At 48.7% G+C, this 18,178-nt stretch overlaps 1 protein-coding gene across 2 annotated transcripts in view; it reads right to left on the bottom strand.

Annotated features, from left to right (window-relative positions):
* Positions 1-15,547, bottom strand: part of CUX1 (cut like homeobox 1) — a 258,390-nt gene extending 242,843 nt beyond the window's left edge. Inside the window, exon 1 of one of the 2 annotated variants that reach the window (XM_066634819.1) lies at positions 15,299-15,547. In XM_066634819.1, coding sequence (XP_066490916.1) covers positions 15,299-15,361 — 63 coding nt within the window. In that variant the 5' untranslated portion in view covers positions 15,362-15,547. The remainder of the gene's footprint in view (positions 1-15,298) is intronic. The other variant, XM_066634818.1, reaches the window with a different exon arrangement.
* Between the last annotated feature and the right edge of the window lie 2,631 nt (positions 15,548-18,178).

Below are 18,178 nucleotides of genomic sequence, written 5' to 3'. Positions count from 1 at the left end.
ACCGCAACAATTCAAAGAATGTTACTACGGAGTGTCTGAGCACTGACAATTCTCAGGGTATGTGCAAGTGGGTGTCGCATCACTGGGAGCCAGTCCTATCCAACCTGCCAGCACCAAACCCAGCCCCAAACATTCCCTTACCTTGATGAGGAGGCACCTGTGACTGCTCCTCCCCCACACTGCAGAATGCAGCGCACACCTCACTAGCATGGCTACATCGGTGCTGGAAAATTGGATAGAATTGGGCCCAGAGCCGAGGAGCAGGACTTCCCTGGCGCGGATCTCACTCCTGCCCTGAACTCACTCATGGCCTTGGGCAAGCCACTTCTGCTCAACCTCAGCTGCAAGAGGAAGATAACCGGACTTATTTTGCAAGGTTGTTATAAGGATTATATCACTACGAAACACGTAAAGCACTTTTCACCGTAAGAAAGCGCTACATTGTTGACCCGCACCTTGCGCACAACATACTTGCACATATTCAAGTATACATGCTCAGATCCCCCAAAACAGAGAAAAACAGTTTAAACAGCACCAGCAACTCCACTGACACAGTTTATGCGCCAGAGAGCACCTGAAATGGGAGAATGAAACTGCTGTTCCCTCACTTGCTGCATCTCTCATAGTGGGCTGTTAATTCTTAAAGGACACGCATTTCATGGCTTTAAGAGAATTTTGACTACACATGATGTTGGCTGCACACCCTGACCTCAAAATGCAGGCAAACTGTACAAACATAAGGTGCTACTACATTTCTCTGGCTGAGCAGGGGCACATTCAGGATGCAGAACAAGCAAAAACTGCTCCCAGGTAGAAGAAAAACATGGTTGAGGACCAACCTTTACTTTGCTTGACTGCATGGGTGAAATGAACTGATTACAAATTCAACATTATTGTTTGTGTAAAGAGAGTTTCACAACGTGCAGCATATTCTCAAATGGGCAGCAAAATGGCAGATGCGCTTCAATGTCAGTAAATGTAAAGTCATGCACATTGGGGCAAAAAAATCAAAACTTCGAATATAGGCTGATGGGTTCTGAGCTGTCTGTGACAGATCAGGAGAGAGATCTTGGGGGGTGGACAGGTCGATGAAAGTGTCGAACCATTGTGCGGCGGCAGTGAAGAGCCCAAATCTATGCTTGGGATCATTAGAAAAGGTATTGAGAACAAAACGGATAATATTATAATGCCGTTGTACAAATCAATGGTAAGGCCACACCTGGAGTATTGTGTCCAGTTCTGGTCGCAGCAGCTCAAAAAAGACATAGTGGAAATGGAAAAGGTGCTAAAGAGAGTGACTAAGATGATTACGGGGCTGGGGCACCTTCCTTATGAGGAAAGGCTACGGCGTTTGGGCCTCTTCAGCCTAGAAAAGAGGCGCCTGAGGGGGGACATGATTGAGACATACAAAATTATGCAGGGGATGGACAGAGTGGATAGGGAGATGCTCTTTACACTCTCACATAACACCAGAAACAGGGGACATCCACTAAAATTGAGTGTTGGGAGGGTTAGGACAGACAAAAGAAAATATTTCTTTACTCAGCGTGTGGTTGGTCTGTGGAACTCCTTGCCACAGGATGTGGTGATGGCATCTGGCCTGGATGCCTTTACAAGGGGATCAAACAAGTTTCTGGAGGAAAAATCCATTACGGGTTACAAGCCATGATGTGTATGTGCAACCTCCTGATTTTAGAAATGGACTATGTCAGAATGCCAGATGTAGGGAGAGCATCAGGATGCAGGTCTCTTGTTGTCTTGTGTGCCCCCTGGGGCATTTGGTGAGCCGCTGTGAGATACAGGAAGCTGGACTAGATGGGCCTATGGCCTGATCCAGTGGGGCTCTTCTTATGTTCTTATGTTTATGCCGCAAATTTATTTTGCTTTATGCACTGAAAATAAGTCCCGCCTCCCCTCAAAGAACCCTAAGAGTCATAATTTGGGAAGACTTCTGCCGGCAATCCCTAATCCCATTCAAGGATCCTCCCAGACAGAATGACTATTAGACTGGCTTGAGTCTGTAGTGTATAGATGCGTCCTCATTGTTTCAATTCAAGGCAGCCGTCAAACAGCATAAATAGTGCAAATGAGATGAGATTGTCTTTTACACCTAATAAATATTCATTTTGCATTTTAATAAGTTACAATGTTTTTCACTGCACAGGTAAAGCTCTTCCACTTCCTTGTCAACTTCAAGTATCTCACTTGTAGGTTTTGGCAGTGTTCACTGTCTACATCTCTGCTGCTTTCCTCCTTGGGTGAGCTAATCTGCTTCTCAACCAATTAGCTTTTGCTAGATGCAACCTTGTCAAGTTAGTACCCTTTGAATGAAGTAGCTACCCCTCCAGGCAGATATGCCTGAAGAAAAAAAACACAAGGTGATTAAAGGGGAAATGGTTGTGGGAACAAGAGCCAAGATTCTTGCACACCAGATGTCTCCCATTCTATGGTCACTCCCATAAAACTCTGTCATTAGGCTTGTTTGTCATTAAAGGTATTCATTTTTTAAAAATGGAACAGAGGAACAAACAAAAACACATTATCTGAAGTTAGTGGCCTGATTCAACTGCAACACTAAACCATAGTTTAACACTACATGAACTTAAGGCTCACACAACCCCAGCCCCCCCCCCAAGCAAGTAGAGTGAAATCTTTTGCTTTCATTTCAGATCAAGCCACAGTCATATACTGCACAACTCAAGGAACTCTGGTTTGTTAACTAATCAAACAAGCTAGGATATCAAACCAGAAACAGAGTCAAACAGAAGCCTGATAATCTGCTTTTTTGTCACCCCTGTTCATTAATAAACCATATTTCCCTAAGTTTAGACATAAATGCAAAACTCATTCTAAAATGAAAGTCTTTCCTTCACCTTGAGGACAAGCACACACAAATCCATGACTCCTGTAGGCTCATCAACATGGTGCTAAATCATACCCTATGTTTATTTCTTCTTCCCCTGTACAAACCAATTATTTCCTCATTTGATCAAACCATACTTTTGGCTACATCTGAATCATACCAGACAGAATCACAACCATGGGCAAAGAAAGCAGCAAACAGTAAGTCAACCTAGAAAAGGGTTCCCAATCAGGTCCTATGTCTCTAAAAACTAAGCTGACAGGTTGGCCTGTTTACATATTACACCAACCATGTGGAAGCCCCTGGGAAATGATTCTAGGAAAAGCCCCTAGGAGTGGGAAGAGCGAAGTGGGATAGAGACACAGATACACTTAAGAACCAGTGGAATGTCGTAGTTAGAATACTAGACTAGGACTGGGGAGACACAGGTTCAAATCTTGGCCATGAAGCTCAATGGGTGACCTTGGGACAGTCACCGTTCTCTCTAACCTTCCTCACAGAGTTGTTAAGAGATGGTGTATCAAATGTACACCATCAGGAGCTCAAATCTTGCCCCTACACAGAGCTACCAGCAGACAGAAGCACTTCCCGGCTGATTCCATGTGACTGGTTGTAATCTGGCCCTAACCATAGCACCACTAAGAGCGGGAGACACCAATTGGCGCCACAGCCCAGCACTTTTTAACTGTCCATCGAGGTATTTAAAAACTCATCACCATGGCATCTGAGTGCCTCCGAGGTTCGGTCCGTGTTACAAAGTTTATTATTAATCCAGTGACTGCCTCCCCTTCAACAGTGATTAAACATTATTTGGCAACCAGTTCCTGTCTCAGCAGCATCCAATACCTAATTTAGAAAATGCAATTGTCCTGTTGCAAAGCTGGCCATCAGCCTTGATTTCCAAAAGAAGAAGAGGAAGCCCCACGTTCTGTATCAAAATATAACTCGCCTGTAAAGCAAGACCTTCCTGTTTTAACTCAGGCCTTTTTTACTCCCATGAACTTTAGGTTTGTGAGATTTGAATAGGTACCTCCATCTTGGCTTCAGCATTTCATCCCCATCTCTCTCCACGCTGAAAGGAGGAAGCCATGCTGAAGGCCTCTCCTGGCTTTCAACAAGCAGCTCCCCCCAAAAGAAAAGGTTAGATTTCAAAACCCTTAATAAGAGTCACGGAACACAGTCAATCCATGGTGCATTTGGGATCCCCCTCTGCACGCTCCCCCAGGGCCAGGGGTCAAAGTATTTTCCTCACAACAAATTGATTTTAAACAGCTCAACAGGCCAGTTTTTATTAGCACACGAGTGTCTATTGTGTCTATGGTACCATCAACCTACATGGCCCATTACACTGAATGAAAAAGACAGGTCCCTGCCCCAAAGAGTTTACAATCAAGGCCAGCAATTTTCAACATTTTTCTTCTCATGGCACATCAACCTCTATGGTTTTCACCTCTTGTGATGTCACTTCTGGCTTCTGGGAGACTCATCCAGGTTCTGCAGCTCTGTTTCAAGGACAACTGTCTGTAGTAACAAATTGTCCCTCTTCCTCCACTGGCTGAGTTTGTTACTACAGACAGTTTGCTCTGGAAACAGAGCCACAGATGCCAGATGAATTTTTCAGTTATTTTCAACAATTATGTTCCAAACTCGTGCAGCAGAAGTCCAATTAGGGATTAGACAAGTTTCTGGAGGAAAAATCCATTACGGGTTACAAGCCATGATGTGTATGTGCAACCTCCTGATTTTAGAAATGGGCTATGTCAGATGCAAGGGAGGGCACCAGGATGCAGGTCTCTTGTTATCTGGTGTGCTCCCTAGGGCATCTGGTGGGCCGCTGTGAGATACAGGAAGCTGGACTAGATGGGCCTATGGCCTGATCCAGTGGGGCTGTTCTTATGTTCTTAGCACACTTACAGACCTTTACTAGCTCACTGGTTGAAAATCACTGATCTAGATACCGATACCAGACAGCAGAAGGAAGGAAGGGGACAGAGGCAGGCTGGATGCGATTGCTTCGGTTACACATACAGTATTGTAAACGGAGTTCCAACAGAGGCATTGTGCCAAAAGCTTCACAGAAAAGGCAGATTTGAAGGAAATGAAGAGGAAATTGACTGCCAGAAGCTCTGAAGTGGCAGCGAGGGAAGGGCAAAGAGGTCCACGGGAGCATTCCTGCCTGCCACTAACTGAGAAAAGGAAGGGTCCCTCCCACAGGGTCATCTCTAGCACCACCAACTTGCAGTGCTCAAGACGGATGAGCACCAACCTAGTCACTCCATCTAGGTCAGTGCTGATCAGTTTCTCTCCTATGGATAAAACCAATCAGTGCTAATTTAACACAAAAGTAATGCTTTGACTTTGTTCAGGCCAAGAAGAAGAGATTTACCTCCAGGGTAGACCAAAATGGAAACATGGAGACCCTTCGGATGGACACAAGGAGACCCTAGTTGAAACTCCCCTACAGTCACAGAGCTCACTGGACAAACCTAGGGCCAAACCAATTTCAAAGGGTTGTTGAAAAGCACAACTCCACTTCATCATCATGCTACAAGCACTGCTGTACAACACATCCGCTGTTCTGCTAGCCACCTTGTTCCACAGAAGCCAAGGCTGTGCTTTGAGTCAAGGGCACAACCCATGTTCCAAGCCACGAAACTGATCCTTGGATGGGTCCATTCTATACAACCATTTGCATCAGGATAAGTTGAAAATCCTATGAAACCATGTTTCCCAGACGGAGCCAGCACACCCAAGGAAGATGGTCTGGAACTCACACTGTATAGGGGAAACATAAATTATTAAAAGGAATCCAACTAAACCTGAACCCCAAAACCAGCTTAGTGAGTTTTTTTTCCAGTGGAATAGAATAGACCCAAACCTGAAAATCTCTCAGTTGCCTTGAACCTGAACAGGAATCAAGTCCAGGATCTGTCCTGGGACTGGTGCTTTTCAACCTCTTCATAAATGACCTGGAGACAGGGTTGAGCAGTGAAGTGGCTAAGTTTGCAGACGACACCAAACTTTGAGTGGTGAAGACCAGAAGTGATTGTGAGGAGCTTCAGAAGGATCTCTCCAGACTGGCAGAATGGGCAGCAAAATGGCAGATGCGTTTCAATGTCAGTAAGTGTAAGGTCATGCACATTGGGGCAAAAAATCAAAACTTCACATATAGGCTGATGGGTTCTGAGCTGTCTGTGACAGATCAGGAGAGAGATCTTGGGGTGGTGGTGGACAGGTCGATGAAAGTATCAACCCAATGTGCGGCGGCAGTGAAGAAGGCCAATTCTATGCTTGGGATCATTAGGAAGGGTATTGAGAACAAAACAGCTAGTATTATAATGCCGTTGTACAAATCTATGGTAAGGCCACACCTGGAGTATTGTGTCCAGTTCTGGTCGCCGCATCTCAAAAAAGACATAGTGGAAATGGAAAAGGTGCAAAAGAGAGTGACTAAGATGATTACGGGGCTGGGGCACCCTCCTTATGAGGAAAGGCTACGGCGTTTGGGCCTCTTCAGCCTAGAAAAGAGGCGCCTGAGGGGGGACATGATTGAGACATACAAAATTATGCAGGGAATGGACAGAGTGGATAGGGAGATGCTCTTTACACTCTCACATAACACCAGAAACAGGGGACATCCACTAAAATTGAGTGTTGGGAGGGTTAGGACAGACAAAAGAAAATATTTCTTTACTCAGCGTGTGGTCAGTCTGTAGAACTCCTTGCCAAATTGGTGGTGATGGCATCTCGCCTGGACGCCTTTACAAGGGGATCGAACAAGTTTCTGGAGGAAAAATCCATTACGGGTACAAGCCATGATGTGCATGTACAACCTCCTGATTTTAGAAATGGGCTATGTCAGAATGCCAGATGCAAGGGAGGGCACCAGGATGCAGGTCTCTTGTTATCTGGTGTGCTCCTGGGGCATTTGGTGGGCCGCTGTGAGATACAGGAAACTGGACTAGATGGGCCTATGGCCTGATCCAGTGGGGCTCTTATGTTCTTATGTTCTTAAGTCACAAACACAAGAAGTGGCAACTGGCTCAAGTACATTGTTTGGTAATCAGGCACTCAGAGTGCAACTTAGTTTCCCATTTTTAAAAATCCTGTTGCATTGTTTGTAAAACCCTCTTTAAACATGCACAAACAAACAGCTTAAAAGTTAGTTATCTTTCCATTCATTTCATGGAGTTCCATGGCAAGTTTCACATGATTCTGAACAAAAGGCATCCAAACCGGTTTAATGTGTCTGAATCAGTTAGCCAACCATTTTTTAAAATTAGGTCCTGGCCTGGCGAGTTAAAAAAAATACTAATGACTTTAAAATGAACACATTTTTTAATGGTTTGATTATCCAATCACAGCTTCATCCCAGCTGTGCTCTGGGGGAGCAGGATAGCATACATAGCTCCTACCCCTTTTATCAGTACAACCATCCTGTAAGGTGGGTTAAGTTGAATGACGGCAATGGGCCCAAGGTCAGCGATCAAGAATGGCAGAATCTGAATTCTGACTTTCACAGCCCTGGCCCAACATTCCAGCAACTATACCGCACGGCTGCCACCGCGGTTTCTGGTGCTAATACTTTTTTTAAAACTTTTTTTTTTTACTTTAACATTTTCAAAGGGAACTTTTTTATTTTCATTTTTTTACTTTTAAAACGTTTTCCAAGGGAGCACTTTTTAAAGTGTCTGGCACAACCCAGAAGTGGCTTGTGGGAGCATCAGAGACTGCCCTCCCCATCCATGGATGGTCAAATCCGGGGATGCTGAGACCACAGAAAGCAAAGGACCATTTAGATAAACACATAAAAATAAAGCAAAAAGAGGTGGGGGACCAAGTTATGCAGGATTTTAATAGAAGGTGGGGGCCAGGCCCTTTGTACACTGAATAGCCAAAGCCCTCAAAGTCACAGTCACGCTCTGGCAACTCCTGCGACGCTGCTGGAACCAACCGTATTGGCTTCTGTCTTTCCATTGGATCGTTCCAGCGACATGGAGAGGGGGGATTTGCTGCATGGGTAACAGCCTATCCTCCATACCTTCTTTACCCAGGCTTCGCGCACTGGAGAGGACACTCCAACTTCGCCATACAGCGTCGGCACAATACGGGAAGCAGCAGTTACCGGTTATAAGTCTTCGCTCGATTGGCGTAGAGCGTGATGCCAGGGGCTGCTTCCGATGGTGGGAGAAGAGGAAAGAAGGAAGGCCCATAGCCAGGGAGACAGACCAGGGACAGACTGCACTTGCTCCCAGTGTGGAAGGGATTGTCACTCCCGAATTGGCCTTGTCAGCCACACTAGACGCTGTTCCAGAACCACCTTTCAGAGAGCGATACCAGAGTCTTTCGAGACTGAAGGTTGCCAACAAGAGGAACAAAGTCATGGATAGCAGCCCACCAGGAGGGCTGATAAAGCTTCTGTTTTCGCAGCCTGCTAGGGGAAAGGGAAGCCACAGTACATGGCAGGTAGGCCGCAACAGCACAGCTAACCCAGTTAACCAGACTCTGGAGATGACGGAGAACCCCAAAGGCCCCCAAAGCCACAAGGAACGACCTCCTGTTTCCTGAGCTTTCTACGTGGACAGAGGCCTCTGCTGCTGGCAGCACAGAGCACCAGTCCGACACAGCGAGCATCTGATAACGGCCGAAGAATGCCTGTGCTGAAATAGCTGCCTCGTGAGTAAGCCTCTGCTGGTTCAAAGCCCCAGCCAGGACTGCCAGCCTGCCTGCCCTTCCACAACAAAAGGTGAGCTCACCCAACGCAATGGAGAGCGAACAAGGATGTGTCAGGCCCACGCTCTATTCTTGGCTTTTTAAAAATTCACACTGATAAGATCTGGAGTGTAGGACGGAGGAGCCTGGAGCTGTGGATTATGATGCAGGAGAGGCCATGGAGTCACTGCAAGCCTCCCTCTCCCCTGGCTGTCAGGTTTCTGAAGGGGCAGTTCCCAGGAGGCAGCCGTGCACCTGTCTCAGTCCCTTACCTCGCAGCATAAAAAAGTTTCATTTCCACCCTTTCCAGGTTTTCCCAGGGAAGGGTAGAGGAGCAGCAGCAGCTTGGAACTGATATGGTCTCACAGTGACATTTCAAACTAACATCAGAGCCTTGGGGGAACCTCTACCTGACAGAGCACAAGTGGCAGTCCGTTACCTGTATCCGGCGCCATCTTCCATGCACCGCGCAGGGAATGGGTGGGAGGCAGACAACATAAGGCCATCCCAGGCCCAACCTATGCCATGCCTACCACAACCATAGGAACTCCCGTTGCAGGAAGTGATCTAAAATTGAGTCAGATCCCCCAACCAGTTCCAACCAGATATTTTTTTTCCCCCTTTCCCGGCCATAAAAGGAAATGTGACTCGAAATCAGGGCACTTGAGAACTCCAAATGCTTCGCTGACAGCAAATATTTATTTCAATGAGGGCTACTCCAGAACAGGATTTGCAGACTAAGGTCCATGTGATACACATTCGCCTTTAAAGGATTCCCCAAACAGGCAACCGTTTCCATACACCTGTAGCAGCCACCTAAGTTCGGTCCTCCCCACACCTCCCATTCCCACTAAGGGGAGAGCGACTGCTTCACAGTTTCAGGCGCAAACAGACAATATCTTCCCCAAAGCTGCAGGCAGGTGGTGGAGACCGAAAGCAGGTAAAAATGCTCAAGGCAGAGAACAAGGAAGGAGAAACTCCTGGCAGCATTAGTTCCCCCCTCCTCCTTGGGCTGCTCCAGAAGAAGCAAAGAGAGAAGGGTGAGTGGGGGACAAAGGCAGCCTCTCTTTCTCAGGAACACGCAGGGACTTCTCAACTTTTAGCATGTCCGAACTAACAGCCACTACATGTAGAGACTTCAGAGGCCCAAGGCACTCGTAAGGGACGACTTACAGTTTCCCAGCATGTGAACCCCAAAACTGTGGTTCATTTTAAACCACAGTTGGAGAAACAACAAGTCAGGTTCAATCTGTGGTTGCAGATCCTGGTATGTTCCCTAACTGATTGGACTTGGACATAGCACAGAACTGCAGTCTACTTCAAACTGGAAGGAAAAACTCTACCTCTTCCCCTTCTCTCACATGCTGAAGGGACGGGGGGGGGGTAAGAGCATGTGAGTTTGCAAAGGCTCATTCATGAAGTAGGAAAACATGGTTCCCTTATGTCTGAACTGGGTCAATCTATGCCACATTTTGCTTAGAGAGAGAGAGAAACTGTTCTGCACGGTACTCCATCCCTCTTTGACTTCTCTAAGGGGAGAAGTTACAAACCACCTCCCGGCAAGACAGCAGATCAATGCACAGCCTGGCTACGCAAAAGCATAAAGACAGAAATATCAACCGTTTTGCGAGGAACTTTAATAACCAAACAGAGCTCTCAGCCAGCATTGCCAGAAGGTTTCAACAAGAAATCCAGAACTACTGAGAACAAGGTCACATTTAGTTTGACAAAAACAAGATTGAAGTTTACACAAATGTGCCAAACCGAGTTTTACTGTAGGCACAGGAATTTCGTCAAGCTATTTTTACAGAGCAAAGAACAAAAACAATTTATCAAACTGCCATTTGGCTGCATTATCTGCTATTCTGGAATTTAATTTACATCAAGTTTGCACTATGGAGTGATCAGTTTTAATCAATAAACAGCAACTCAAAGCTTTATTTTTCCCCCCCTATTCACACAAACCATATTTCCTATAAGTACCTCTGCAGTAGCAAACAAAACATTTTGAGATAATTCTCTCAGGATGTGCAGACATTTTCCATTCAGCGCAATTACAACGCGCATACAGGCAAAAAGTGAGCTCAGCTACAATTAAAGTTGTCAGACCATGTTTAACTACATCTTAATCTAATCCATTTTATTTTATACAATCCTGCATCTGGATCTCATTTCCTGAATTCCTGAAGGTATTCTGGGTCAGTTTTAAGAACTCTTTCAAGTGAAGAAAGTTCAGCCAAGTCTACCTTAATTTAAAACTTTTAAAACACAGCAACACATGAAGAACAAGGAGAGCAAGGACACGTTTCGGCCCCAATTCTGTTAGTCAAAGAGTCGGAACCCCCTTTGCTCAGAAAACAGGCAGCAGTCCTACAAAACCTTACATCTGTCAGGTACAAAGTGCTTCTCAAAGGTTAAGTGGACAACCCCCAATCCTGGCACGAAGGCATCTTCCCTGTACAACTGCCCAGAGGATGATTTGAGCATCATCTCTTCCCCAAAGGACAGGAACACACACCCCAATCCCATGCTCAGTCAACACTGCACATAGACGCTTGCAGACCCCCCCCCCTCACCTTTAACTCCACTTCAGCTGCACTAAACATCTATGGGAGCATTACTTCCGGCTTCTTCCAAGCTGCTGCTTCTGCTCTCAGCTCCAACCGTGGGCATTGGCTGAACAGACTACAGTACTCAGTGGGGGTGAGCGGGAGGGAGGGGAAAAGATGAGCTTTCAAGCCAAATTAATTTACATGTCAGGCTTTTCAAGACGCTGGACACCATTTCCCCTGCCCCAGATCAACCAATCCACACCGCACCAATACTGATCGACAGAGAACACTCCTGTTCTTGGTGTTCTTCCCCTTCGCCATTCATTTTTATTTACATGCACACGCACACACCTGAGCTGTTTTATTAAGCAGTACATCTGCAATCTCATCAGGGAAACACACACCCAAACAAGGCAAGCAATGTTTCACATGTACCCTCCCCCCGGAACGGATATGACTTCTGAGCACGAAGCGCACATAAGAGGGGAGGGGGGGGAAGGAGGAACACGCATTAGCACACTGAGAAAGTCTGGAGGCGGAAGGCAGCCCAAGCAGAGCCGGGGCATTGTGACGGAGAGGGCCTCTCCAGCCCCGCCAGCCAGAGGAGGCCTGAACACTGCAGGGGATGACCACTCAGAGGTCAGCAGTGTCTGAGCCCCCCAGAAGGAAATTGACACAGAGGACCTTTCCTGTCTCCCACCATCAGACTGACAACACACAAAAGGGGGCTGCTTGGAAATCCTAACAAGGAGGCATGAAACTCCCCCAACTCCAACTAAACAAAAAAACTAAACCAAACCATGTTCCCAAGACTGCACACTCAAGGAGAAAAAGACAAAGATTGGCAGAAGCCCTTCCCAAAAAGGAGCCCCCCCCCCTGCAAAAAAAAATACCTCCCTCTAAAGTCTAGCCCATGCTAGATGACAGAGGCCCTCCCAACACATCCACCAAATCATCATGGAGGGCACTCCAAGCAGGACTCTTTTCAGCCCCCCTCCATTCTCATCAGTTCCATAGCAGGACTGAAGCACCTCCCCCACCCGGCACACAGTCATCCCCCACCTGGTTCAAATCCACATGGATGGGCAAGAAGAGAGACAGGCTATAGAAACACAGAGGAGGTAAAGACCAAGAAGGGGAATCCCCAACCCATTCCCATTCACATATTTGGGGAGCTAGGAAAGATTCTCTTCCCCCAAGCTGAGAAATGGAAGGCAAATGGGACTTGGGAATTAGCTTGCACACAAACCAGAGGGACAGGGACACCAATCCACCCCTGAATCCAAGGAAAACTGGGAAGCAAATGGTCAAGGGGGGCAGTTCCTGATATTAGCACACATATCCCCAAACCCACAAGAGTTCCAGGAGAGGCTTGTGGGATTAACAATTCCTCCAGGGACACCTATGAGGGAACACGCACCTCTTCCTACAAGACTGCAGAAGATACATCCTCCTGGCTGCAAGAATAGGGGCATCAGTCCTGGTATTAAGGATTCTTGGATACAAGGAGGGGGCTGAATGCATAGCGCTGCCCCATGGGACCAAGGAAAGGAGTTACCTCTCCCTCTTCTCTTTCAGAATGATGGCAGGGTGAGAATGTTTCAAGTCCCCTCCCCTAAAAAACTCAAATTCCCACCACCTCAGCATAAGGGGAGGCAAGGAACTGGGGCCCTCAGAATGAATTCGAGGCTGAAATCCCAAGCAGACTCTTTCAGGCAAGTTGTGTAGGGACTGGCTCCAAAGTAAAATTGGATGATGGTTTTTCTTCTTCCTATACAATCTGTAGGCTGGGGGGGGGGGTGCAAAACAGGGGGAAGGGAAAACACCCCAGCTCCAAATTACAAGGTTAAGCAAGCCCTGACCTTATGTGCTCCTTCCTCCCAACTTCAGGGGGGGGAAGGAGTCATTATGGAAGTTATTTCCCCCCCCCACTTTTAAAGAATCTCTTGGGGGGAAAGGAACATTTGGAAAAGGACAAGTGCACCCCAAAGTCAAAACAGAGCAAATTAGGAGAGCAGGTATTTTCCTATGGGAGTCTCTTATATTCACCCCCCTTTTTTTAAAGCTGGTTTGCAGGGGACAGCAAAGGTCTTTCCCCTTGAGTTCGCCCAAGACATACTGCAAGTACTAAGCAACCTTCACACCCAAATAATTTAGGAAGGCTCATTTAAAATCATTTAAATATTAGGAAGGCTCATTTAAAATCATTTCCAAATAATTTAGGAAGGGTAGTTTGGGAGTTTTTAGAAGAGGGGCACAAGAAACAGGAAACTGGAGTTTCATTAGACATGAAAGAAGGTCTCTAACAGGTCCACAAGACCACTTCCAAGGGGAACCCCCAGCCTGGCAGAATCCAAGGAGACTAGCAGCCCAATCCTACCCACACTTACATGGGAGTAAGCCCCATTGACTATAATGTGACTTACTTCTGAGGAGACATGCATAGGATTGGGCTGCAAACTCCCTATGAAAAGGCTATGGGCAAAGCTCTCTGGAGGACTACCTTCTCTTACACAGATCTGTGTCCTATAAGACCTTTCAGGGAGGCTCTGCTGCCATAGGAGGGCATGGAAGGGCCTTCTCAGTGGTGGCTCCACACTGTGCAACCAGTCCTGGAAGGCTGGATTTTTCGCCAGACCCTTGCAAATCCTTAAGTTTTATCCCTTACAAGATCTTGTTGCAGTGCTGGGCTTTAATAATGTGGGGGCTGTTTTAATTGCACTGTCAGCTTTCCAAAGCTGCTCCGAAAGACAAGATGTAGATGTTTAAATGCATAACTTCCATCCTTACCACCTTCCCCCATTGCATAGATCAGAATATCACAAAAGGGAGGGGGGGAGAAAGATTATCAGGGTTCAATTGGGGGGGGAGAGGAAGAGGGGAGAGGAAGACTTTTCAACTCAGCCCCCCTCCCACACTGTTGATGCTCTTCCTTCCCTGCCCCAAGGAAGAGGGGAGGGCAGGCAGGGAAGAGACAGTGTCTCCCTGTCCCCACTTTCTGTGTCAATGGAGAAAGACCCCACAAAGTTTCCCAAGAGCTTCATATTTACTGGGGGGGGGGGGAGAACGACTCAGGACATGCAGAGAAACTGAAGCAGAAAACTATTTTGCAGGCTAAGTTGTGAAGAGCAAGAAACACAAACACATTTCCATCCTCCCCCATCCCTTTTCCCCTTCAACATTCCCTTCAACTCCAGACAACTGGGTGACTTAAGGTGGGGGGGGGTCCTTTTGGGGAGGGGAGCGCTTCTTTTGGAGGGCAGCCTAGAAACAGAGGAGGGGTTGGGGGGTTACATTCAGTTCTAATTCCTCTCTCTTTATACATTTAGGGATGATTTTAGAAAGGGGATTTGGGGTGCAATGAGAAGCCCCCCCCAAACACACACACACTTCCAAACAGGTCTCCCTGTTAGGGGATTGTTAGAGGAGGGTGCAAAGGAGAAAGACTGTGGTTGGGGACACCCACCATCTTTTAGGGGGGGGTTTGGAGGCTGGGGGGGGAACTGAGAGGGAAAACAGAGGTGAGGGAGCCCCAGTCCTTGCTGCACACTTCTCCCTCTAACACAGTGGGGGGGGGGGCTGTTCAAACAAGGGGGTTGTTATAGGAAGGGGGGAGAGTGTTTTGGGGGGTGGAAAGAGGAGAGGAAGCAGGAGAGGGGAAGCCCCCCCATACACACTCTATCTCCTCACCAAAGTGGGGGGCAGCGCTGTTGGGGGGCCCTTGGGAATGAGGCCGGGCACCGAGACCCCTTCCCAAGGCTGCTGCCCCTTCCGAGACCAGAGGACTCATAATTGGAGGGGGGGCTATGATAGCCAAGTTGGCAGCGGGGGGGCGGGACGCCCGGCCCAGGACTCCCCCGCTGCGCCCCCCCGCGCTGTCCTGTGAAGAGTGGGGCCTCTCATGCGGGGGGGGCTGGCGAGGGACGGGCCCCGGGGGTTTCCAGGGGGGCAGGAGCGCGCCGGGGGGGCCGCGAGGGGGAAGAGCCGGGGGGGCCGGCGGGGGGCTCCGGGGGCGGCGCGGGCCCCGCGGGTCCATCCCGGGACGGGCGGCGGCGCCATCTTGTCGGATCGATGCATCGAACAAAGGGGATCGGTTTCCGATCGGGGCGGGGGGGCGCGGGGGCGCGGGGGCGGGCGGGGAGGGGGAGGGGCGGGCGCGCGCGCTCCTGACCTGCAGCTGCGGGAAGTCAAAGCGCTTCCAATATTGGAACATCGATCCCGCTCCGGCCGCCATCTTGAGACATATTGAGCCGGGACTGGCGGCGGCGGCGGCGGAGGAGAGGCGAGCGGCGAGCGGGGCGGGCGGCGCGCGCGGAGCGCGAGGGAGGGAGCCAGCCAGCCAGCCAGAGGGAGCCACAGCCGGAGCCGCACGCCGAGCGCGCAGCCAAAGCCCGGCCCGGATCGCGGACGCGGACTCTGCGGGGAGGAGCCGGGCGGCGCGGGGCGGGGCGCAGAGACCTGCTCCCGCCCCCGCCCCCGCCCCCGGGCTTCTCGGCACCGCCGGCACCCTCACCCTCTTCACCCCCACCCTCACCTTCATCATCCCCATCTTCATCACCCCATCCTCACCTTCTTCATCCTCATCACCCCCATCCTCACCTTCATCACCCCCATCCTCACCTTCATCACCCCATCCTCATCCTCACCTTCATCAACCCATCCTCACCTTCATCATCCTCATCACCCCATCCTCACCTTCATCATCCCCATCTTCATCACCCCATCCTCACCTTCTTCATCCTCATCATCACCCCATCCTCACCTTCATCATCCTCACCTTCATCACCCCATCCTCACCTTCATCACCCCCATCCTCACCTTCATCACCCCCATCCTCATCCTCACCTTCATCAACCCATCCTCACCTTCATCATCCTCATCACCCCCATCCTCACCTTCATCATCCCCATCTTCATCACCCCATCCTCACCTTCTTCATCCTCATCATCGTCATCACCCCCATTCTCATCCTCACCTTCATCACCCCATCCTCACCTTCATCATCCTCACCTTCATCACCCCATCCTCATCCTCACCTTCATCAACCCATCCTCACCTTCATCATCATCATCACCCCCATCCTCACCTTCATCATCCCCATCTTCATCACCCCATCCTAACCTTCATCATCATCATCCTCTTCATCCCCATCTTCATCCTCCTCATCTTCATCATCCCCCCATCATCATCATCATGACAGCTGTAACTAGATATATAAAATTATTATTGTTATTCCTATCCAGAATATGCACCCTGAGCTCTCTCCTTAGGTTTTCTCATCATCATCTTCATCATCCCCATCTTCATCATCATCATGTTGATGGTTGTGATTAGATAGAGTTGTTCTTACCCCTGTTCAGAATACGCAGCCCGAGCCCTTTCCTTGAGTTTTCTAGTTAACACAAACACATTAACAGTGCAATTCTGTGCATGTCTCCTCACATGTAAGTCCACTTTGATTTCTGTGGGGGGGCTTTCCCTCAGGAAAATGTATAGGGACGCAGCTTAAGTACATGACATTTATTTGTTTTAAATTATGTTTTTTAATCTGTTGTAAGCCACCTTGAGTACCTTCCGGGGAGAATGGGGGGGGGGGTAAAAATAAAGTTGTTGTTGTTGTTGTTATTTTCTCATCCTCATCTTCATCATCTTCATTTTTTTCTTCGTCTTTGTCATCCTCATTTTCATCATCACCACGTTGACAGTTGTGATTACATAGATAGATAGATGGACATAAAACACATCCACAATCCCACAGAGTTAATAACCAGCAGGCGCAGAGCACTGAAGGCTCCACTCAAGGGGGCTGATGGAGAGAAACGTTTCAGACCTTGCCAGGGTCCTTCTGAAGAGGCTGTTCCTATACAGGGTGGGGGTCCCAGAACGCAGGACCACTACCCACAAGGCTGCTTGGAGCCCTCAGCCCTCTCATCTCTGTTCAGTGACAATGGCCCAAATCCTCACCCACTTTCCAGCTGTGCCAATGGGATGTTTCCCCTGGGGGCTGGGGATAAGATTAGGCCCTCAGTTTGGCTGTACTTGTCGTAAGAGGCGACTAAACAGCCACTGGGTAGATGGGACTCGTCAGCCTGGGAAGGCAGCTCATCTGAGAGAAGGAAAACTCTGATCCCAAACCTCCACTGCCTTGTGGCTACATCCAGTTGTGGAAAAGGCTTCAGGAGTCAACCTCGAGGCAAAATCTGGAGCCGGAGTCCCTGAGGCAGTTCATGGCTGAACAGTCACGTTCTGGCAACTCCTGCGATGCCGCTGGAACCAACCGTATTGGCTTCTGCCTTTCCAATGGACTATTTCAGTGACGTGGAGAGGGGGGATTTGCTGCATGGGTAACAGTCTATCCTTCATATCTACTTTACCCAGGCTTCGCGCACTGGAGAGGACACTCTGTTCCAGAACCACTATTCAGAGCGCGATACCATAGTCTTCTGAGACTGAAGGATGCCAACAAACAATGGGATGTGTGCTGCATCCTGCAGTTGGGGGGCACCTACAGGGAATGTTTGTCCCCATACCTTGGAGCTGCATTGCCCTGACATCAGTGCTGGAAAGTGGGTTAGAAATGCACCCAATGGTATATATGAGACATAAGAGAAATGTGCATGAGGCTACAACCCTATCCACACTTTCCCAAGAGTAAGCCCCATTGACTTTAATAGGACTTGATTCTGAGTAGCCATGCATAGGATTGGGCTCTAATTTCATTAACTTGCATCAGTGCAGGGTTGTTGGGCAGCCCAATCCTATGGCCACCGCTGTATCCTGCAGCCCTGTGGAGGCCCAGGCCCTTCAATGGGGCTTCTTAAGTCTGCACTGGCTTTTTTGCCAGCACAGATGATAGAACCTCCATGTCAGACTTTGCAACCCAGCACAGAGGATATGATCCGGTGGAGTAGGGCTCCACCAGTCCCACCCCCTCCTAGGTGAGTTCCTTCCCCTCTTCCACCCCAGAACGCCTCCCCCCAAAGCCCACACTGCTGCCCAGAGCAGTGGTCCTTACAGCACTGGGCTCAGCACCAGTGCTCCTTCCTCTCAC

The sequence above is a fragment of the Tiliqua scincoides genome, chromosome 8, assembly GCF_035046505.1.
Source record: "Tiliqua scincoides isolate rTilSci1 chromosome 8, rTilSci1.hap2, whole genome shotgun sequence".
In the NCBI taxonomy this organism is placed as follows: Eukaryota; Metazoa; Chordata; class Lepidosauria; order Squamata; family Scincidae; genus Tiliqua; species Tiliqua scincoides.
This window is presented reverse-complemented; position numbering and strand designations above follow the sequence as displayed.